We start from the raw sequence: 24,824 nt of genomic DNA, 5'->3' as shown, positions 1-24,824 counted from the left end.
TTTGCTTATACTCTAGCCTTTCTGTGTTCATAATCTGCAACCCAGTTTTAAATTACCCTAATTAGAATCATAGTTTATACCCTCCAAAAAGCTGATAATACAAAAATTTCATATCATATTATTAAATTATCAAACTCACATCTCTTGTGTCTCCTACATTGGCAGGTGGATTCTTTACTACTGTGCCACCTGGGAAGCCTTTTAAAAATTACACTCTCTCCTTAACTAAGTATTTATTATATCCGAGGTTCACAAAAGAACGTATGTATATTCAAAATAAAACTGAATTAGAACAACAGAACTTAATTTACAAAGATAGGCAAGTTTTCAGATTCACATCTATGCACTTTCAAAAATAAATCTGTTTAGTAAGATAAATTAACTCTTCTAGTTTATTTCTCTGCTTGACAATGTCTCTGTTTTCATGGAGCAACTATATCCCAATTTTTTTAAAAGACATTTCAGCAATTACATTTCTGGTGTTTAAAACATTTAATAATAATTTAAAAGAATTCATGTTTAACTAATAACATTAACCAGTCGCCTAAGCACAGATATCTTAGTCCAAAGTAGTTGATAATGACAAGTTAAACAATATGCAGTTATTAAGCCCTGACATTAGTATTTCCAGTCTAAGAATTCTCATTTCAGCCTGCACGTGGAAATTGTTTCTGACTCTCAATGACATTTTGAAAAAGATCAAACGTAAAGGAAACGAGCCCTGAGCTTTTCAAAACGTAAACTGCAATGCAGTAGCACCATTACAGCAACCACTGAGAAAAGGGGATTCTGAATAAGAACTATTTCTAACTTCAAAATCAGACTCACAGATGCATATATATAGTATACATTTCAATAAGGTCAAAGGTTAAAAGAGACCGTAAAGACTCCAGAGAGAACCCCTGAAGTCTACACCTGGGTTCAAAACTCCAGCCTTCTTTTGGTGCATCCTGTGTGCCTACAACTCCCTTCTTACCCCTTAGAATCATTAGAAATAGGCTTTAGGGACTTCCTTGGGAAATCTCTCCAGGGGATTTCCCTGGTGGTCCAGTGGTTAGGACACCACACTTCCACTGCAGGGGTAACAGGTTCCAACCCTGGTCAGAGAACTAGGATCCCACATGCCATGAAGCATAACCAAAAAAAAAAAAAAATTGCCATTATTAAGCCCTATGGTGGTTCACATGATGGTCCATATGATGGTCCTTTGAATATTTGAAGAGAGAGCTAACCATTGTTCCTCTGATTCTTTTCTTCTCCAAAAGAAACATCAAGTTTTTCTATCATTTCTCCCAAAACATGCTTCCAGTTCTCTCATCCTCCTTGCATCTATCCTCCAAATCCAGTTCAAATATCTTAACAAAAATGTGGTCCTGACCATCTATGGCCAGGACCACAATAGCCGACCACAATGCTCATTCCTCTTCCTCCTTCAGACACAGAATCCCAGTTTTATTCAGGTGAATGGTGTACTCAGCCAAAAGGCTATATTTCCCAGACTTCAGCTAAGTGTGGTCACTGGAGCAAGTTTTAATCAATGAGATGAAATGCAAGCAATAGGGTTGTGCAGGACTTCTGGGAAGTCTCTTTTAAAGAGAGAGAGCATGCCCTTCTTTTTCCTCCTCCATTTCCACACCTAATATAGAGCAGAGGTAGCCATGGCTACAGACACTATTTTGGACAATGAGGTGACCTTAGGGATGGGAGCCACCAGCAAAGGCTGGTGGAGCAGGAAGATGGGTACGTAGGTCCCTGATGATAGCACGGAAGTACCAAGTCAGCCTCCTACTGCTGGTTATGTAAGGGAGAAACAAAGCCAAACACAATCCTCTCTGCAACAGCAGTCTGCAGTAGAGCATGCCTGTCACCTACCCTAGAGGACAGAGTTGCTTTACTACAACTCAGAGAAGTTTCCACTAAAAGATTTCTTGAGTTTCCTGCTTACACATGGCTCTGTGCCAGACAGAGGATACCGGAGGAGGCAAGCATAACTCTTAGCATCAGTGGTCCTATGCTAGAGAAAGAGATAAAATGCATAAATAATTTTAATTCATGGTGTGATGGTAAGTGTTGTGAGAGAGGCTCAGATAACATTCACTGGAGACCAAGAAAGGCCCTGTGGAGGAAGATGCATTTAAGCTTCAATATGTGGGTCTGAGGGAAGGGTGTGCCTGGCAGAAGGAACAAACTGGAACTGGCACAGAGGCAGAAAGGCATAGGGCATGACCAAGGAAAAAACACATTCTTCATCCTCTGTCACTGACACATGCCTTCAAATTACCAAGAGTGTACTTGAAGCAGGTTTCCTTTGATGTAAAGAGAAAAAAAAAAACAAATTTGTAAGATCCTGGCACCCTCTAAAGCCACTGAGTGCTCCCATGCTGTCAATTCAACTCACCAGGCATTTATGGAGCACTAACGGACCATTGTCTATTTTCACAGAATAAAAAACTATTAAAAGAGGGGGGAAAAAAATCACTATTTATGATCCTTACACGGTCTGCTTAAAAGCCGAGGGTTCATCTTTGAACACACTCCTCCCTCTGAAAAGCTTTCTCCTTGACCAGAGGGCACATCTGAGCTCTACTTAGACCCACGCATCCATCACTCTTGTTCTCAGAGTTACAAAGACATCACCAGTCAACTCTGCAGAGGACCAGATTTACAGGAGGTAGGTACAAGACACACAAAATGGAAACACTGAGCCCACTGAGAAGTTTGAAATACTATGTAACGTGACATTTTGGGTCTGTGATTTCAAGCCCTAGAGGGGAAAGCCCAAATAAATGTTCTTGGGGGTAGAAAGGCAAGGTACAATGCCTGTCTTCTAATGCTTCCTTGACTTCCCTCTCCTTATAAAAAAAAATTTTTTTTAATATTTTCCCCCCCAACAAGTTCTATGAATAGAGAATGTGACAAGTGGTTCCTTTATTTCAGAAGACACAGCATGGTGGCTGCTCTGCTGCATTGACCTAAGCAGGAGCTGGTCAACTATGAATGATTTAGCACCAGGTTCCCTGTGGGGCCAAAGGTTTACTGAATGTTTACCAAGTGCCGGACCCTGCACGCTCACAATGTCCTTTAAATATTCTCAGGAACCTGTGGAGTAGAAATCACTAAGTAGTCCAGGAAACTGAAGCTCAGAGACGTCAAGCAGCCTAGAGGTACATCTCTGGAACTTAATACCAGGCCGTGTTCCAGCACCAGACAGGGTTCAGCCACAGCTGAACTGTGTCCAGAGGAGACCCTTCAGATTGAGGATCCTTGGGTGGGTGGAGAAGGGGGCAGGGAGTGGGACCAGAGAGCTTCCATAATAGTGAAAAGAGCCCAGCATTTTGCTCAGGGGCCAGAAATGCAAATCTATATCACTGGCTTCAGCTCATCCCCACAATTTAGGCTGCCTTCAAGGAAACTGTAGGAATTTTCTCCTTATAAAATCTGATTGATGTTAGCACTGAATTTTTGCAAATTCATAAATATATTCTCACTTCTCATATGTAATTCAAGATGCCAAATATTCCTTCTAGAAGGAATCCTAAATAACCCTCTATCACCTGTCCTACAAATGCAAATCCCGTGAGTGTTCAATGCCGTTCAGAAACTGCAATGGTATGGGAGACAGTTTGGTTATGTTCCAGCTCATTGTTTGGAGACCAAGACATAATCATGTAAGTAAGGAAGAGAATTTTCAACTATAAAGCTTCTAAAAATAAGAACATTTTAGTTGTATATTTGTATGGCACTTTAAACCTGCCGTCGAGCTTTACTGACTAATGCGATCACTACATCCCAACATTTTGGTAAGTTCCTTCTCAATAGAATATCTAAATATCCCCTCAAATTTATTTCTAGCTAAAAACCAAATTGTTATATCCCTCATTCGTTTTTCACTTAGAAAAAAGAAAGAAAATAAAACATTAAAGACTTCATAGTTAAAAGCTTATCCTAAAGTGAGTTTCATCATTATTTGCTACCCACATTCTCCCTTAATGTTGCTACGTATATGCTGGTTAAGTTTCATTTCCCTAAATCTTTTCAAGTGTCCTTTCACCTGACTTTTGATTAAAGCCATACATTAAAAGTTACTCTGGTGCGTTCCTCTCAAACTATAACCAGCCAGTTCTCATTTGTAAGGTTGGCAGGAAGAGAATGAGATGAAGAGAAAATTCTCTAATTTGTCATCAATAAAATAAATCAGGAAATATAGCCTTTAATCTTGAGTATAATTTACTGATTCAGTCATTTATTTACAAAATTGATGGAAATTGTTAACAAGGAGTTAATTAATTTAAGTCACCTGATTACCACAGTTAATTAACCACACTGACTTAATCTTCTTTGAAAACATCAACTAATCATTTCCCAGGTGTCAAGGGGTAAATCGTTAAATATAAAATAAACCTCTGTCCTCTGCTTCAAGGGAGACTTCTTGAGTGTGTTTTCTTTGCAGATTCCAATCTAGCAACAAGCCAAGTTTAGGCCAATTTTTTTCCTATATGGCTATACTGAAAGAGCTATCTTTCCAGAGTTTTTTTCCTCCACGTAATAGGGGGAAACCAAGCTTGCAACCTTACCACTCACCCATGTCATTTTGAATTACTTCAAAAATGAGTTAGAAATACTTCTTGAATTAAAATGCACAAATGAAAGGCAGAAATTGAGGCTTTTATATGTGAAAGTGAGTTTTCAAAAAAAAAGAACTGAGGAGCTTTATTTGGAGAGTGCGACTACAGCAATAGCATACGGGAATCGAGGGGGTGGGGGGCTATTGAACTGTTCTAATCCCAGTCCTGGTGCTGGTTACACAAATATATACATGTATGAAAATTTATAAAACTATACATGCACAATTTAAGTCTATGTTAATTTAAATGATAAAGCTCTTCATTAAGGCTAATATTCAAGCTTACCCATAGGAAAACTGTAAAATCTTTTTCTTTTTGTTTACAGATAGAAAAATTAAGACCAACCACCTCAAAACCACTCTGAAAGAGAAAATCAGAATCCATCCTATGTGTCTTGTGTTAATCCAGCTCTCAATTCATAGATCCACTGCTTCTCGGCAAGAAAAAGTAAAACCAATTGTCTTTGATCTACCCAGGCACCCCCAGGGCTAGGTGGTGGTCCTGAAGGGGACCAAAGTCCCAGGTCACTGTGACAAACCACACTTGGGCCTCCTAGAGAGAGAGTGCTGAAGGGCCTCAACCAAACAGTTCCTCTTCTCTTCCCTTTCTCATTCCTTCAATCACAGCAAAATGCTTGAGAAGTAAATCTGGATTAAGGATTTTGTTGCACATATTCACAATCAGCAACAACTATTAAAGACCTCTTTGATTGCCCTCACAGGGAAGTGAAAGTGTTCAATACCCATGCATCCTTCTTAGCTCAAGCCCCATGTTCTCTCTTGTCTGCCCTGCTGGGTTTAATTATTTACAGAAAGAAGCATCTAATCTTTGCTCTCTCCCAGTTAGTACGTTCAATTTTTAAACCATGCATTTTGTTTTTCACTAGAATCTCAGCTTCCAGTGATTACTTAGCAAATTCTTTCAACACCTCACTGCACCAAATATTAGGGAAGAAGTCAATTTTTATGTCAGAAGTGAACTAGAAAAATAATTCAGAGAGGTGGTACATAAAAGTTAACCATTTAGCAATTGACTTAAGAAATGTGTGGCTTTTACCTTATCCACATGCAAACTGTTGTTTTATTGCATACTAAGGAATAAAACTGGATTTCCTAATAATAATCATTATGGTCTAGAAAAATTGTAACTTCCATTTACACTAAATCCAAAAGCTTCCTCTCAACCTTATCTGATGCCAATGAGTCCCTAAGGAATGACTGATAGAATGCTGCAAATTTGTTGCCTTTAGGGTCAACGTTTCCTTTTGTTCTAACAATCTTATTTCCACTGAGCTAATTAGAGGAAGGTGAGCCTTACTAGAAAGTAAGAAGTTCAATCTTTGTTGTCAATTGAACAGATTTACAGCAGAAACTCCCCATAATGTCATCCTAAGGAAAAAGCACAAGCAATAACATCTGTTATCTAGAAAAGCTGATTTAAGCAAAACAATTAATTAGGAGATGAAGTCAGCTCCCTTCCAAGACTCTCACCTTCAGATTCGTTCTTCCTTTCTTTCGTCCCCGCCCCCTATCAAACTATCAACTTTGCATCTCCTTCTTTCTGAACCTCACTCAGGAATGTTTTCTGTGCATTATTATCTCAGCTAACTACTTGACCAGACAGGGGTAAACATTTCTGCACTTTAACCAGAGTTTCAAGGGAAAGAATGTATTCTTCTAAAGAATTGGCACTAATGGCGACCGAGCAGACATCTCTGGCCAGGGTGAGAGACACTTTGGAGCCAAGAGACATTCCAGCCCTTCCAACCATATGCAAATACCTTCCCCATCTCTCCAGGAACAACCTTTTCAGCTGCCAAGAGTTCTCTCTTGGTTGTTCATTGTTTTCTTCTAGGACTTTGAATGAGGGAACTTAGTAGGAATTTTTCCATCAAGTATGAAGCAACAGACAACTTTCAATATCTGCACTGCCATCCCTAAAAGGAAGTTAAAATAGAGCTCTCTCTGACAGTCAAAGGGTCTTTTGAATTAAAGGATGTGTCATTATAGAGAAGACATTCTTAGATAAAGGAAAGGTAACAGAGGAGAAAGTCAGCAAGCAGGAATCAGCCAGTACCTGAAGAGAATAGAGGGAAAACTGGGTTATAGTGGAAATGTACTCTTTCAGGGTAAGCTGCTTTGGACAGGCCCATGTGGCAGGAATCTCTCTATCCTTTGTTGTTTCCAATTACTTGATGTCAAAGCATGATATGGCCTCCATCAAGGAATGAATGCAAAAATAGCACAAAAATGTCCCAAGAGTTGAGTTGCAAAGGTACCAGCTTCTGAAATGAGGTCAGCTGATCATTATATGAGCCATTAAATGAGGCTTTGATGGACACAGAGGCACTATCTTTCACTTGATCCTATCTACCCAGTGATAACACATAAGAATAAGCACTCTGGGGTCAAATCTTGGTTTCACCACTTACTAATTAGACAGCAATGGGCAAACTACCTACGCTATCTTTGTCTTGGTTCTTCTTTTTTATTTATTTATTTATTTATTTATTTTTTGCTGCAAGGCATGTGGGACCTTAGTTCCCCAGTCAGGGATCAAACCTGTGCCCTTTGCATTGGAAGCACCAAGTCATAACCAGGGAAGTCCCTGCCTTAATTCTTTATCCATAAAATTCAAACTGTTAATAATGAAGAAGTGAGTAAAGTTACACCTGTAAAACACTTAGGACTGTATCAGGCACATAGAAAACACTCAAAAATTTTAGCAGTAATTATTTCAGGTCATTCTCCCAACTTCTTCACTCTCCTGGTTTCCTTCCTTCCTTGCTGGCCTCCCCTTGTTCCCTCATGCTTACTCCCATCCACCTTTCTGATTACTTTTCATCTCTATTTGCATTGCTTTTATAGTCTCATCCTATGTCGTGACTTTAAATACCATCTGTATGCCGACAACTTAACTACTTGGTCATGCTTGTATTACGAAGCCATCAAAAGAACGGGGTCTAGGGACTTCCCTGGAGGTCCAGTGGCTGAGACTCTGTGCTCCCAGTGCAGGGTGCCTGGGTTCAATCCCTGGTTAGGGAACTGGATCCCACATGCCACAACGAAGACCCAGCGTAGCCAAATAAATAACTTTTTTCAATTTAAAAAAAAGGATCTAAAGTGAGAAAGACTGCACCCAGGGACGAGCAGCCATGGGCAGTGTTCAGCATTCTGGCCCTCTTCAACTGGGCCCATTTTTTCTTCATTCATCAGGAACAAGACCCATGAATGTCCTGACTTGACATGTGATGTTCTTTCCTCCACAGTCCACGCCGCCTCCCCGACTTGGGAAACCACTCCCCTCTTCAGAGGGCCTTTTGTCTGATCAAGGCTGTTTTCACTGTGCCGTGGTCTCAGACAGATTTCTTTTGTGTTCTGTTTAAACACAGAGTGACAGTCCACTAACATAAAGTCTAAAAACTTTGGCTTATCTTTTTGTAAAAGCTACTGTATCAAATCTGTCCTTAAAATAGCAGAATGACCCATTCTGTATGTACAGGGGATTCTCACAGAGTAGCCAAGTGTCTGGGGTGGAAGTTAAAAAGGCCGATGCAGAATCCGCTACAATCAAATGTGTTGGGAGTCATCAGTAGTTGGGGGGCAGTGAGGCGGAGGAAGGGGGAGAGTCAAATGGAAAGAAATAGCGTTGCTAAGCCACTTGTTTTGAGAGAGACAGCAATTTTCTTTTTTTCTCCATCAGAACCTTGATGGGGCCTCCAGGAGCCTGGCGGAATTAACGGCTGGCAATACCAGGGACATAGTGATGAGCGGAGGCTGCCCTTCTTAGTTTTAGTACCCATGGTGGCATCTATCCATCGTTCATTCAAGTTAGATTTATTTCATCAGCCCAATTCTCGGTACTAGGAAAAAGACAATGAATAAAAGAGATAAAAATGTCTGCGGTCCTGGAATTTATATCTTAGAAAAGAGAAACAAAGTAAATAAACAACAACAACAAAAACAAAACAATGCCCATTATGTCAGAGGGTGATAAATGCAATGAAGAAAGAGCAAAGAATCTGAGAAATCAACACTAAGAAAGTGACCTATAAGCAATGACCTGTAGAAGGTGAGGGGCAGGTCATGCACAGTCTGAGGCAAGAGTGTTCAAGAAGAGAGGAAGCAAGTACGAAGGCCTTAAGGTGCTCACTATGTTGGGAAGAAAGCAAGAATACCATTGTACCTAGACAGTGTATTAAAAAGCAGAGACATTGCTTTGCCAACAAAGGTCCATCTAGTCAAAGCCATGGCTTTTCCAGTTGTCATGTACATATGTGAGAGGTGGACTATAAAGAAGGTTGTGCACCAAAGAATTGATGTTTTCCAACTGTGGTGCTGGAGAAGACTCTTGAGAGTCCCTTGGACTGCAAGGAGATCAAACCAGGCAGTCCTAAAGGAAATAAACCCTGAATACTCATTTGAAGGACTAATGCTGAAGCTGAAGCTCTAATACTTTGTCACTGGGTGCAAAGAGCCGATTCATTAGAAAAGACCCTGATGCTGGGAAAGATTGAAGGCAGAAGATGGGGACAACAGAGGATGAGATGGTTGGATGGCATCACTGACTCAATGTACACAAGTTTGAGCAAGCTCCAGGAGATTGTGAAGGACAGGGAAGCCTGGTGTGCTTCAGTCCATAAGGTCACCAAGAGCTGGACTCGACTGAGCAACTGAACAACCATTGCACTGTGAGTCGAGGGAAAGAAGGAGACAGTTCAGGGGATGTCCAAGTTAATAGTTAGGGTCTACCTGGACTCTGACTCTGTATGAGCTGGGGAGCAATGGTAGCCAGGGAGATGCGGAGATGCACCATCGAGATTTCCCTTCAAGGAAGGGCCAGCTGCAGGGAAGGACTCTCTACCTACACTCAACTCCTTCAACATCCACCTCAGTTGTATCAATAGAAAGGTACCTTGCTAGGATAGACCACATCCAGCAACTGAGGAAAGCCTATTCAGCCTGACACAGACCATTCTGCTTGCCAGCTGCAGCTCCAGAACTCCCCACTGGGTCAATCGAGGCCTTATCCACTTCAGTTTCTTCCTCTGCCTGTTCCTGCTTCCTCCCCTTTCCTTCACAGACACTGATCTTCATTAATATTATGCACTCCAAAGTCCCTCTCAGCATCAGTTTCTGAAAAATCCAATTCATGTGTGACAGAAGCCACTGGTGCTTTTGAGTAGAGGAGTGACAAGATCTGACTGGTTTTTAAAGGGGGCTGAGAGTTGACAGGAGGGGGACCAAAGAACACCAGGTGATCAGTAGGGAAGGCATTGCAATAATCCAGGTAATAGGTGACCATGACCTGGATCAACACAGCACTGGTAAAGATCAGTTACCAGTTTCAAAACTGTTTGGATTCTACATATATTCTGATGATTGAAATGATGGGATTTTCTGATGGGTTGGATGTAAGGTATAAAAAGAAAGAGTCCAAAGTTTGGAGTCTAAGCAAAGATGGAGTAGTCACTTTCTCAAATGGGGAAATCAATGGATAAAGCAGGTTTGGGGCATTAATGGAGATCAGGGGTTCAGTTTTTGGATGTAAGTCTGAAATGACTCTTGTACAACCAGGTTATCAAATAAGCAGTTGGACATACAGGACTAGAGTTTAGGGTAGGGCCTGGATTATAGTCCTAAATTTATAAGTTGTCAGCGTACAGATGGTATGTCATGAGACAGAATGAGCCCAAAGCAATGCAGATAGAGACGAAAAGTAATCAGAAAGGTGGACGGAAAGAAGCATGAGGGAATAAGGGGAGGCCAAGAAGGAAGGAAGGAAGCCAGGAGAATGTAGTTTCTCGGAAGCCAAACTGTTTCATGGTGGAAGGCAGGATACGCTGTGTGCAGTGTTGCTAGTTAGCTAAACAAGATGAGAGCTGAGAATGGGTCTTTGGATTTAACAATGGAAGTCACCAGTGACCTTGGCCAAAGAAACACCTTGGTCAAGGGTGGTGGGGAAAAAACACCTGAAAGGCATGGATATGAGAAAAACTGAGCAAAACTACAGTGGATAAAGATAAATCTGCCAAGGAATTTTGCCAAGGTACAGAGGAAATAGGTGACAGCAAGAAGGGAATGTGGGGAAAATGAAGATTTGATGAGAGGAGACAAATGATGAGAGACAGAGTGTGATCTAGAACATGAATGAACTGGCTGGACTACACAGCATGGAAAGTTTGTCCCGAGGAACAGGAGGAAAGAAAATATACAGGCTGAGGTGCAAATGATGATGGTTGAGTTATGAGAATTTGCGTCCTTCTGTTGATTGCTTCTATTTTCACGTCTATAAGAAGCAATGTTGTTTGAGCAGGTGGTGTTGGAGGTCTGAGAAAAGAGGGCCAGACTGCTGAGGGTGGAGGCAAGGAAGTGATGCTAATGATGGGCCATAAAATATAAGCCAAGGAGGTAAATAACAGGGATTTGAGGGACAGTGAAGAGGTGGTGGGATCAATGGACTATAAGACCCAGTGGGAGCAACAAAGAGTTGGGAAATAACATTTTCTAATAACTCCCAATGCCAAACATGGGATAGATGCCAGTGAGCTCTGCCAGGGGATGCTCTTGAGATGAATTCCTGACTTGGGTCAGCTCAAAGAACCTCAGATTCTTAACAGTGGGAAGAAGGACATCAAGGGTGTCCAAGGAAAGAGCAGAGAAAGCAAAGAATCCAATTAAGATACAAACAGTGGCTCCAGGGAGGGACTGTCATATTGGCCATGAAAGGAGACCGCCAGGAATGGGGGCAGTACTTCAAATCACCTTGTTACTGTAGCTACCTTGTAACATCCCCATCCAAAAGAAAGAATAGATATAACTGGAGTACTCTTCACTGCTAGTGGAAGGGATTTGCCGTTGCAAGTTAGTTTCAGTTTGCAAAACTAAAAATGAGACAGGTTACCCAGATGAGTTGTTTCCAAATCATCTGACTCTTAGAATTACTTAAAATACAGATTCCATACTCCTGATATAGTAGGTGTGAGTTTTGGCCTAAGAATATATATTTAAAGCTCCCCAGGTAATTTTTATATGCCAAGCTTAAGAATCTAGCTTATTTCCATCAAGGGACCCTAGAGATTATCACATTCTATAAATTGTGATGAAATAATGCTTTTGAGAACACAGCTGAAATCTCAAAGTTGTCCCTAGATAGGATCAAGAAAGCGTGTAGCCTCATTTGCCCTGGCAGCTATAATATAACAATATGGGAAGCCAGCCTGAAAACAAAGCTGAAACCTAGAGGGGAGTAAAGTCAAGAACACAAAGAAATAGAACTGGAGCCCTGAATGCACCTTACCTGAACCCCACTCTGCCTCAGAAGTTTTTGCTTACATGAGTCAATAAATACCCTTAATTGTTTAAGCCAATTGGAGGTGGGTTTTCTGTTTCTTAACAACAAAAAGTATCCTCCACAGCCTTCCCACATCAAAACTAAACCAGTGTGAAAGTACACACTAGCATTTTCTCCTTCCCTTTAGTGACAGTAAAAGGTAGGTAAGATTGACATATTTCAGATATTTCTATCCCTAAATTCAATTTTACTTAAGGATTTCCTTATCAAAATAAATGAGTTTTGATTTTTTACCTTTTATGAAGAAAATCTCCTTGTTAATGAGAATAAAAACCAAAGAACTGGGCTCAAAATGACAAGCAAGTCTCTGACACCATAAGACAGGATGTTTTTATATGAGAATCCAAGAAAGTCTAGCAGAACAGAAGTGTAGCCGTGGTCGTCTTCCTCTTTTGGGGGTTTCCTCAATACCCACTGAGCACTCAAAAGTAGATACACTATTAATGTGAATCAGTGAGTAAAGGCTTATTTTCAAAGTTGCTGATCTTCACGAGGCTGATGATATATAAACTTAAAGGAGACCTCTAGTATTGCTTCCAAACTTGGAATCTCAAGATCTGGACAATAAACAAGCCATTATATCCATAATAACAGTGACTTAACTTTTCAAGGCACAGAGTGGTAATTACATTTCCTTCTTTCATTCATTTCTTACTGTTTCCAATAATGCTGGGGGTCAGGCATGACCTGAGGGTTAATGACCAAAAGCATAGAGATTTTAACGTGAAACTTCACATTGTCTAATCTGTTACATTCTTGGAGAGACTTTTAAATTTCCCAAAAACTGATGTTTCCAGTTTCTTGGTATGATACCGAGATATTAGAAATAAGACTTAAAGACCAGCAAAATAACCACTGGCATAGAGGGCAAATGTTTAGCATTTCTGAATTAACCCAGCGAAGTGTAAAAGATACATGTTCCACTGTCTATAGAAGAAGTTCCCTATGGTATATGCTTGGAGAAGGCAATGGCACCCCACTCCAGTACTCTTGCCTGGAAAGACGGAGGGCCTGGTGGGCTGTAGTACATGGGGTCGCTAAGAGTCGGACACAACTGAGCGACTTCACTTTCACTTTTCACTTTCCTGCATTGGAGAAGGAAATGGCAACCCACTCCAGTGTTCTTGCCTGGAGAATCCCAGGGACGGGGTAGCCTTGTAGGCTGCCATCTATGGGGTCGCGCAGAGTCAGACATGACTGAAGCGACTTAGCAGCAGCAGCAGGGTATATGCTAAGGATTCTTAGATGAGCACCAAAGTGCATTCTGTCTCCACTGAAGCATCTTCATATGTCTCCAAACCCTTCTTCTCTCCTTTCTTTCTAGCTCTTTCTCACAGCCAAGGTCTAGTGCCTGGAAAAGGGACAATATTTTAGGAATAAAAACAAATGAAGAAAGTTGGAAAAGGGACAAAGGCCTAGGACTTGCTGAAAAATGAAATCCTACAAAAGACTCAAGAGTTTCCATACTTTGATCTCTCAGATCATTTTCCAGAACATTCCAGTCCATCACAAAGTAAAGCTCCAAATAAGAATCCCTTAGGCTACAAAAAAACCTTCTAGTTGCAACATGATCACAAGAACACAACATCACGTCCGTGTCTTGCTTTAATATTTGCAAGCCTTTTCCCTCTTCAATTATTGAGTTATCCCAGGACCACCTACTCGTAAGAAATTTCAAGTCTGTCTTCATACACAAAATGGAAAACTGGTTTTATCTGATAAGGTGTTCCAGATATCTGTTGTTTCTGCAACTCCACATCTGTTCACCATTCTCCTGGGAGCCTCACCTCATTTTCCCTCTGGGGTCTAGACTTCAGTCTGTGACTTCAAAGATCAAGCATGTGACTCAAGTCTAAGCCAGAGGCACATTACATATCCCTGGATATAGTGACTGGTTCTCCAATGAGCTTATGACCTAAGAGGAGTCCCTGAATGCAATTGAGACTTTTGCAGAGTATAATTAAAACAAAACTTACTCTTTTCCATTGGACATAACATTAAAGGATATGATGCCAGAGAAGAACATGCTAGAGAACACAGTCATCTCAGAACCAGGAGATAGAGAAACCAATCCACATGAAGTAGGCTGAGTGCCCAACTATACTAGGTTAAACCAAATTGCCAAATTTGACTGCTTCTGACCTAGGAACAACAATCCCATATGCTGCTGCTGCTAAGTCACGTCAGTCGTGTCGGACTCTGTGTGACCCCAGAGACAGCAGCCCACCAGGCTCCCCCGTCCCTGGGATTCTCCAGGCAAGAACACTGGAGTGGGTTGCCATTTCCTTCTCCAATGCATGAGAGTGAAAAGTGAAAGTGAAGTCGCTCAGTCGTGTCCGACTCTTAGCGACCCCATGGACTGCAGCCTACCAGGCTCCTCCGTCCAACAATCCCATATGGTTCAACCTAATAGCTTTATCTTTTCAATTATATATTTCAATACTCCTTCCTTTTGGCTTCAAGCAGTTTAACTGAGTTTTCTGTCATTTACAAACATGAGAATTCAGACTAATGTGTAAAGTTGCTGTAGCCAATAAAGCACTGTGTCAAAGATGCACAAGAAAATCATTTAAAGATCCCTTGTACTAAAAAGGGGGCAGGGGGAGATACCAAGATACAATATCTTCTCCACAAGTTTATAAAAAGTTAAATTCTTGAAAAGGGCAGTCATGATGGATAGAAATACATGAGACCTCACAGTCTAAAAAGCATTTCACACTTTTCTCAGGTAACTGGCATAACTACCCTATGAGGTAAACATGTGTCCATTTTATAGATAAAACCAACCCAGAGCAGTTGAGTATGTTGTAATGAATTTACATTCATTACAAATCCAGATCCTCTAATCCCCAAATTCACACTTTTTCTACTGTGTCTCACAATGCTAAGATGGTCAAGAAATCAATTAGGAAACATTTGTACAGGCCCTTTATAAACATGGGAAGCATCAAAGCATCTCTGACATTTCAAAACATCTATCAATCTGATCATTCTAAAAGCAGCCCAAAACACTGAGGCTGGAATGTGTCAAATCTAATATTGGTGAAATCCTAGCCAGAGTTATTAGGAACTAGAAAATGACTATCTCAGAATCGTAAACACAAAGTTGCAGCCCATTTTAACTGTGGAATCTAGACTCCTCTTTTCAGTTCTCATCATCCTTAACCTTTCTGTTATATTGATACTGCTGTCTTACTAGCACACCGTAAGCTAAGCTAAGCTAAGTCACTTTAGTCGTGTCCGACTCTGTGCGACCCCATAGACAGCAGCCCACCAGGCTTCCCCATCCCTGGGATTCTCCAGGCAAGAACACTGGAGTGGGTTGCCATTTCCTTCTCCAGTGCATGAAAGTGAAAAGTGAAAGCGAAGTCGCTCAGTCGTGTCCGACTCTTTGCGACCCCATGGACTGCAGCCTACCAGGCTCGTAGATGCTTATTAATAAATATTTGTGGATTGCCACAGACACGACTGGAGTGACTTCATTTTCACTTTTCACTTTCCTGCATTGGAGAAGGAAATGGCAACCCACTCCAGTGTTCTTGCCTGGTGAATCCCAGGGACAGGGGAGCCTGGTGGGCTGCCATCTATGGGGTCGCACAGAGTCGGACACGACTGAAGTGACTTAGCAGCCACAGTGTAATGATTTTTTAAATTTCTCAAGACCACAAAATTAATGGACTATAACTATTAATATGTGAATTATATCAACTCTTCAGAAATGTGCTCTGATGGTCCACAATTTTTAAAAAATGGATCCAGAGGCACAGACTTTGGGAGTTCTGGGTCAAGCTAAAAACACATGGTTATATTAATCTATCATAAGATTCAGCTTAGGCCTGAGACTGGTGACCCACCCAACTAAAGATTCGCCCAAGATCATCTTTTCATCATACTTTGCCTCAACTGGTAAGTCAGGATCAACACAAAAGGAATCTAGAGATCTCAACATGGGGACATTTAGAGGACATGCATCTAAAGGTCTTGTGGAAGAATGAGGAGTCTCAGGTTCAGACCCTGGCTCGATCAATGTCCTTTAGGTGGGGCACTTAACTCCACTCTTTCACTCCATTCAGTCTCCCTCCAGCGTTTAGTTGCTGCTAAGTCGCTTCAGTCGTGCGACCCGTAGACGGCAGCCCACCAGGCTCCCCCGTCCCTGGGATCCTCCAGGCAAGAACTCTGGAGTGGGTTGCCATTTCCTTCTCCACCAGGATTTAGTTACTTAACTATAAAATAATGCCAAGCAGTCCAAGTGATATATCTAAAGGTTATAAAAGTTTATATTAAAATAGGGCAGGGACAGGAAGTTTAAGCAGAAGCCCCAAAGACTGGCAAGGAAGAACTTCAGTAAGAGAAAGAAAAGCCAATTGCTGTGAAATAAAAGCAGCAGCAGATAATAGAGACTTGACAGAACCAAAATGTTGCCTGTTTGCTATTGGCCACACAACCCTTCTAAGCATATAAACTGTACCCAAAGATGTAATTGTCATAAAACCTGATCCTATTAAGGGCACAATCAAACTTCTATTGGATGAAAGAGTATCATTGTCCTGAGAAACCATAACATTTTCTGAAAAACTTCAAATCACGTCCTGGAATCTGGGAATTCTTCAGAGAAATGTTAGGTGGAAAATACTTAAAGATATTCTCATGTGCATTTTGAAATTAGAAATATGATCAGTAAGCAAGAAAAGGTATTATGAATCAAAGTAATAAAAAGAGCTATTAGTTTATGATCATTGTCTACAATGCCTTACACCATGCTAAGGCACACTTACCACTTTATGTTCATAAAATGTCACAGAATAGATTCTCCCATTATCATACCAGTTTTACAGATAAGCAATCTGAGCCATGCAAAGTTAAAGGACTTTCCCAAGGTCACACAGCTAGAATGAGGTGAAGCCATTGCTTCAGGCTCTCCGCATTTTTTAAAAAGCATTATGCAAAATAGAGGGCAGTGCAAATAATTTCTAGCCACAGATATGCAATATTTTTTAAAAGACTAACTGCAAAACACTTTCCAGTTTCTAATGATATGAAGTTTGCAGGATGATCTTACCTAAAATAAGGGCATTTACAATGTCATCATACTTCTTCATCTATGTCAAAAATCAATACAACAGGAATCTAGAAATCTTAAACCCCCAGGTTGACAATATTCAGAGGACATGTATGTAAAAATGATCAATTGGGAAGACTGAGAGTGAGGATAGAAACCTGCAAAGAGTTTCTGGAAATATCAAGTTATGAGCAGCAAGCAAATTCTACAGTATGTGGCAAAGACTTGCAAAAAGTCCCTTGGCTTCTTTAGTAACTTCACACGTGGACAGAAACTAAGGGGGTATGACATTTCTAGTACAAAAGAGCCATATACTAGAGCAGTTTAGTTAAAGCCTCTGGTATCAGAATCTCTGGGAATTGTCTCACAGTGATTTTCTAGCCATATGACCTTAAGGAAGTTAACTGGTCTATGTCTTCATTTCCCATCTGTAAAATAGAAACAGTAAGAGTGCTTACTTAAAAAGAGGCGTGATAAAGACTAAATTTCAACAAGTGTAAAATACTTAGAACAGGGCCTGCCACATAAAAGTATATGATATATACGATATCATATGCTATATACTATACATATTATGTGATTATTATTATAGAATGAAAGGTAGATGGGTCTAAACTACCAAGAAGAGTAAGTACAGGTTATTTGATGACTAAGACATTAACACAGGGATGAAAACATCTGTTTGGGTTGTATGTGGATAACCCAGATGTATCCCAGTTTAACCCAGACAAGGTTTCCTTTTGCCAGGCACTTACAGGAACATATAGTAAAACTTGTGGCTATATTTAGGACAAACCCTCCCCAATAATAATAAATTCTCTTTCTCTGTTACCAACCCTGAGAAAAGGTTTTCGAAGTTATAATTATTAACGTTCTCTTCCTGCCTCCCCTCCTTTTCCAAAGAGTTTTACACGACCAGTGAGGTTTGTTGGCGTTTCCAAACTTCTTCCCAGGAAGTCTGCAATGTGTACTGTTAGGAGTTGCTGTATAATTACTTAGTTGATTCCCTCTAAGGAGCTTACTCTAAGAATTGAGGAAAGAAAGCAGATTAACCATCTGAATACATGCCACTGGCCCATCCCCTCTCTCTGCCATAAATGGGGGCTTCTGCAGTCCCCACTCTTCAACCCTAATATGTGATCCAGGAAAATCAATGTATTGCTTTGGCTAATCCTACAACAATAGGGGTTTCATTTTCATTGTAGGGCAATTAAGTTGTCCGAGAAGGAAGGAGCGGGAGGAAGGGGTGGTGGGGGAGAGGGTGGTCTCCCGTCCCCACAGACAGATTAGTCCCCCTGGAGGCAGCAGCGTCCGCTCTGTCTGTCTGGTGGTCGGTCACACGCAGCTCTTCACTGCTACCTAGCAACGCAAAGCCAGGGAGAGAGCTCGCTTGTTCCCCTGCCTCCTCGCCTCTCCCATTCATCCCTAGCTTCCTCTCTCTCTCCTTCTCCCCGACCTCAGCCCCCGATCTCTCTCTTTCCCCTCCTTCTCTCCCTTTTACTCTCTATTTGTCTTCTCTCCTCCTCCCCTCTTATTCTTGTTATTCTCTCCCCTACTCCCTCCTCCTCTTTCCCTCGCCTCCGTTCCTGTAAAAAACTAAAAGTCTCCCGACAACTTGAGAGAAGTTTACAGCGCTTCATCGCAGAAACTTTCTCCATTCGAGCCCTCAAAACTCCGGCCGCGCAGACGAGCCCCATTCATCAACACAAAAGCCTCCACTTCCCGGCTGGAAAGGGAAACCCTTCAAGAAAATGCTGCAGCGTATCAGCCGCTCTCTCGGCCAATCCCACCTCCCGGCCTTATCTCGGCTAGTGAATGATCTTTATCGAGATGCGGTCTCTTGGGGGTCACGGCGAGACCAAGTTTCGCTGCTGCAGAAAGGCGGGGTGCTCGAGCCCGCAGCCTGGGCGCGCGAAGGGATTCCCGGGCGGGGCGCTGCAGGTGGAAAACTGCGCACAGAGCAGCGCGGAAGACCGCTTGGCCCCGGAGAGAAGAAACCAGCGCGGGGAGCAAGCTGCGGACTCACGAGGAGAGTAGCAAAGTACCTTCCAGGAGGGTTGGGACAAACCTCCGTGGGAACAAAGGCAGGGTCCTTGTGGGGTGTGCTGTCACCGAAACCGCAGGGGCTGCTTTCTCAAGTTTGGGACAGCTCACTGCCGGGGCGGGCGAAGGAGGGGAGCTCCTGCCGGCCCCACGCAGGGCAACCTGAGGGCCCCACAGGGAGCTGTCCGGCGGCCTCCCGCTCCTGGCCTTTGCCGGCCGCAGCCCCCTCCGCTCGCCCGCGGACCCGACCCTGCCGCAGCCAGGGAAGTCCCGCACTCGGCGCGGAGGTCGGACCGGTGGGCGCTTACCTCCGCCACTGGCCGGCGCCAGGCAGGCGGCGAAAGCCAGCAGCAGCGTGCACGCTGCCGCCGCCGCCCAGCGCTCCATCCCAGCGACTGTCCGGGTCCTCGGCCTCGCCGTTCCTTCCCCGGGAGGTGGGCGCGCGTCGCACTCGGCACTGCAGCGCCTCCACTGGGGAGCGCTCTTTCAGGGCCGCACCTCTGCGGGCTCCTAGTGGCAGAAAGCCGGGACCCGCGCCTGAGGAATCGCGTTTTCTACCGGCGCCAGTCCCCACCCTCCAGACCGTGCATAAAGCCCTTTAGACGCGCCCGCCCCGGAACTAGCCTGCGGGAATCCCGCGGGGCAGGCCCCCTGCCGCCCGGCCCGCCCCCTGCACTTTGCAGCTGCGAGAGGAGTCGGGACCCGAACACACGCGTGCACTCTCACGCAGGCACTCCTACAGACACAGCCGCGCGCGCACACGCGCCCGCTCACACGTGCACGCACACTTCCCAGGTACACACGCTCATTCATACGCGCACACACGCTCATCACCGTCACACGCTCACACTGACACGATCACACGCGGGCAGGATTGGCCTCCGCACAGAAGTTGGCTAGGCGGTCCACACGGATGTCGGCTACCTATACAGTTTTTGAAAAGGGAAAACAAGAGGAGGAGGAGGAGGGAAGGGGAAAGAGGAATGGAGAACTTGCTCGATCGAGATTTGTGACTATTTTATTCTCTAGTCTACAATCCTCAAGCTCCCTCAGACACCCGGGTTTCCCCTGTAGAGTTGGGCGCTGAGATGGCGTGCTCTATGTTTTTACGAGTTACGGGGTGAGTGAGATCAATGTTGGGGCGATGGGGGCGCGTCGGATCCTTGTTTAGATTTTCTTAAGCACCACGTCTACAGGTGTCAAGACCAGATCGTGCTTCTTACAAATCTGATCATTTTGAGCAAAACTGAAAGAATGAACGTCTTCTAGACGGTGCAGGTGCCCCTTTATGGGAGGGAGAAACTAAAGGGGTTCAGAGAATCCCGCCACTCCTTTCTTTGGGGGCAGTGTAGCCAGGCTGGTGGGGGCTGGAGGAGGGCGCCCCAAAGAGCACTGTGAGAGAAACTTGAGCATCGTCCTCAGCCGATACGTGGCTCCAGTGCCCACAGAAAGAAGGAGGGTCCGTGCAACCGCTTTCCTGGCCACGTGGAGACCTATGTGAGAAGGAACCGTTTCTAGGCCAGGGGTCACCCCGGAATTTCCTCACCCCGGAATTTCCTCACCCCGGAGCCAGGCCCTGGTCCTGGAGCCCTTTCAGTCAGGAGCCCTTTCTCTCAGAGGAGCCGTGGCCGTCAAGACGATAGCCCAGCACCCATGTAGTCCCCGACCCAGATACTGCCACCCCTTCTCCCCGAGCCTGGATCTTGAGAGACTCTGTGGAACTCTACTGACCCCAAACAGTCCAGGATTTAGTGGTTGGTGAAGCTTTGAGGGGAGGGGGAAGGGGAAGTAGGTATTATTTTTGAAAGACAAGACGAGAGAAATAGACCCAGATAGAGAAAACTTTGACTTAAAAAGGAGTAAGGTGCGAGCAGGGGCGGGAGAGATTTAGCGGCTTTCTTCCCAAGAACTGGAAATCCAGAGTTCTCGGCTCCGACCGAAGTCACTGGGACGCTCTTTGCCTCCCTGCGCAGCGTCGGCGCTGGGCGGCGCCGCGGAGGAGGCAGGATTGGGGACCCGAAGGGCATGGGGGGCTGGGAAGTCAGGGGGACGAGGCGAGCGGGAGGAGGGAGGCGGCGAGGGGGCGAGAAGCTGCACTTTAGTCTCGGTGGGTGATTTATGCCGGTTCCGGGCGGCCGGGGCGATGGTACGAGACCGCGCCGGGGTCAGAGCACTCCGACGCCCGCCGGGGCCGCCCTGCATAGTCAATGAGCGTCCCCGCACCACAATTACAAAGAGCCGCTGCGGGCGCTGGGGAGGCGCGCGCCCCAAGCGGTGCGCTGGTCGGGGCTCCGTCCAGCCCGGGACGCGCGTGGGGTGCTGGAGGTGCGGGAGAGGGAGCGCAGGCGCGATCGGGGGCGAGGGAGCGGGCGTGGGGGCGGTGTTTGTGTCCTTTCTCTGTGTAGCAGCGCGGGCTCCAAACATTCCTTTCTGCACTGAAGGGTTTCCCTCATTGTTGTTGTCTTTGTGCTGCTGTGTTGCCAACTTACTGGAATTCCTGACGTGGTTGCACAGCAGGGCTCAGGCTGACCGTACGAACCAGCTGCGTTTGTGTATGGGGCCGACCCCGCCGTTAATCCCAGAAAAACGCCAGAGAAGGGGGGAAGAATGGAGGGAGGGCTGGAGGAAGGGGAGCAGATGAAGGGGTGGGGATAGAGGATGAGGGACCAATAATGAAATACTGCCTATCAATCCCAACACTGTATGTAAATTCGCACATCCACACTCTTTTCCACTAGAAAACCCCAATTTTTCAGTGCACTACCAAACTCATACCACTTAAAACCAGACATCTTTTTACTGCCTGCACCGTGCGCCAGTTTTTATCTCGGTATCTATACCTGAGAATGCCTGTTGCTAGATTTGGGGGATTAAAACTAAGGACCAGCATCCGGGAAAGCGCAGGCTAGCTCAGTTTTGATTTACGGCAGCACTGTTTCTATGTAATGCAAGTTTCTATATAATGCAAAATTTCTTTATGTTCCACATTTCTCTCTACATCTGTACAAAAAAGACTTTACAGTGCCGTTAACCAAAAGAGGGGAAAGTGCTGAAAAGTGAGATTTATTCTACTAAATTTGTATTCATTGATTTCCAAAGTATATTTTTGACTTCATGCATCTCAATGCCAAACTACTGGAAATATTTTCAAAGCATTTGTTACTATTCTGACTTAACTTCTGCTTCCTGTAGTGGACAGGGAGTGGAAAAACTTCTTGAGTACAGTCCAACTCCAGCTTGCTAATAATCTAACCCAGATTTGCCTCTTGGTGCCACAGAGCTAACTGCTCACTAGACAGTTCCAATCCAATGTCCATAAGAGTTCAAACTTAGCAGGATGGAGCCTGAACTATAAACCTTTAGTGTTTCTTATCTTAGTAAGGGGCACCACCATCCACCCCACAGGCCAAGACTAAAATTGTCATTTTTTTTTTTTTAATATTTATTTTGCTGTGATCGGTCTTAATTGCACCATGTGGGATCTTTTTAGTTGTGGCTTCTGAGATCTAGTTCCTCCACCAGGGATCAAACCTGGGCCCCCTGCATTGGGAGCTTGGAGTGCTAGCCACTGGACCACCAGGGAAGTCTGTGAAATTGTTCTTTTTGACCCTTTTCTCTTCTGTACTCCATATACAAGTTCCTCAATCCAATCACTTCTTCTCAAATCAAACTCAACCATTTTTCTCAATCTGGTTGCCAGTAGCACAACTCTCTCACCTGAATTATGGCTAGATCCTTATCATGGAGTCCTTGCTGTCAGTCTGCCCTGTCACATCTATTTTCCATTCCACAAGCAGATGATCAAAGTGATATTTCCACCAGACTAGTGCTTTCAGACAAAGGTAGTTAACTATTAGAGGGTTATGAAATCAACGTAGTAGGTCAGACAAGAATTATTTTCAAATAAAACAGAGCAGAATAGAAACTAAAATAACTTTCATATGGAGAGGATATGTGTTGTTTCACAAAACTCTTGTGAAACAGACATTCCACAATGTAAAATATATTTCTTGTTATGCATCTCAGTCAAAAAAGTTTGAAGTATCTCTCCATAAACTACTTATTAATTAGAGTAATAGTAACAAGTTTAGAACCTGGCAGGTGTTTTAATGTGTGTTTGTTGTGTGTTAGTCGCTCAGTTGTGTCCAACTCTTTGTGACCCCATGGACTATAGCCCATCAGGCTCCTCTGTTCATGGGATTCTCCAGGCAGAATACTGGAGTGGATTGCCATTTCTTTCTCTAGGGGATCTTCCTGACCCAGGAATCGAACCCTGGTCACCTACATTGTAGGCAGATTCTTTACCATCTGAGCCACCATTACTTAGGTATGTTAAAGTCAACAGATCAGGAGACAGCCATTGAAAAGACAGTTTATTATACTCACAGATCCCAGAAGAGGGAATACAGGTCAGGACATTGGAACCCATATAGGCAACTGCCAAAGTCATCACTCCGAGAGCAAAAGGAGGGAATTGGGGGCAAGCACTTTTACTGTTTCCACAGGAAGGAACAGGGAATAGACAGGCCAGGTAAGCAGTTTAGGATAGGATAGTTAGTATTTGAACATAATGTCCTTGTATTTGAACATAACACCCTCCGCCCACCCCCACCACCAACTCTGGAGGAGGCAGGAGATCAAGGCAAGGTGAGTCAGGTATATTATTAGGACAAGGTGTATCTAGCAAATGCAGGCAAGGGCAGATGCATCAAGATTACAGAAGCTAGACATAGGGTAAACAAAGCAGATACCACAAGGTATACCTACACAAATGCACAACACAGTCATGAGAAAGCATCAGAAGAATCCAAACAGGGACATACTGAGGGGCTTTTTAGAGATAAGACAATTGAGTGCAATGCACAGGCTTGGGTTGGACTTGGACTAGTGGGGGAAATAGCTCCAAAGGGCATTATTGGGAAAATCAGAGGCATTTTAACATGGACTATAGATTGCATAATAATATCCTATAATGTCTCATACTGGTTGTAAAAGATAATGCCCTTGTTTTGGGGGAACATATCCTAAAATATTTAAAGGTTCAGGAATGGGAATTCCTTGTGGTCCAATGGTTCGGACTCTGTGCCTTCCTTACTGGGGCTGGGATTCAATCCCTGGTCTGGGAACTAAGATCCCACCTGAGAGACACAGACAAAATATAAATACATCCAGAAACATAATTTCAAAATTTATAAATTAGGAAGAGAGAAAGCGAGCACATGGGCAAAGGGCAATGTCTCTTGCACTACTGCAACATTTCTGTGAGCTTAAAATTATATTAAAATGATTTTTTTTAAGTTTTAAAAACTTAAAAAAAGTCAGAAATTCCACAAGGACAATTCTTCTCTTGTCTCCCAGGATTTGCTCCTATTATCCCCTCAGTCTAAAGTATTATTCTCCTACCAATCCTTCCCTTCATCTGGTTAGGTCTTACTCGACTTTCTCAAATTTCCAGTCTCATCTCAAATACCTCTTCTTCCAGGAAGGCTTCCCTAACCACCCCTACTGCCTTAGGAGACTCTTCGATACCCCCTCATAGCTCTCTTGATTTCCCCAGCCCAGCTCTTTGACACACTTGTTGTATTCCCTTAGCCTTGTCAAATTTTTTCACTCTAATGCCAGAGTAATTTTTTTGCAGTCATCCAGACCATATCAGCTTCCCTTGTGGCTCAGCTGGTAAAGAATCTGCCTCCAGTGCAGGAGACCTAGGTTCGATCCCTGGGTTGGAAAGATCCCCTGGAGAA

At 43.7% G+C, this 24,824-nt stretch overlaps 1 protein-coding gene across 1 annotated transcript in view; it reads right to left on the bottom strand.

Moving 5' to 3' along the window:
* LRP2 (LDL receptor related protein 2) overlaps positions 1-19,606 on the bottom strand; it is a 176,753-nt gene extending 157,147 nt beyond the window's left edge. The window contains exon 1 of the mRNA XM_059878126.1: positions 19,389-19,606. Within this exon, the coding sequence (XP_059734109.1) occupies positions 19,389-19,467 (79 nt within the window). The 5' untranslated portion in view covers positions 19,468-19,606. The remainder of the gene's footprint in view (positions 1-19,388) is intronic.
* Positions 19,607-24,824: the final 5,218 nt, after the last annotated feature.

The sequence above is a fragment of the Bos taurus genome, chromosome 2 (assembly GCF_002263795.3).
Source record: "Bos taurus isolate L1 Dominette 01449 registration number 42190680 breed Hereford chromosome 2, ARS-UCD2.0, whole genome shotgun sequence".
Classification (NCBI taxonomy): Eukaryota; Metazoa; Chordata; class Mammalia; order Artiodactyla; family Bovidae; genus Bos; species Bos taurus.
This window is presented reverse-complemented; position numbering and strand designations above follow the sequence as displayed.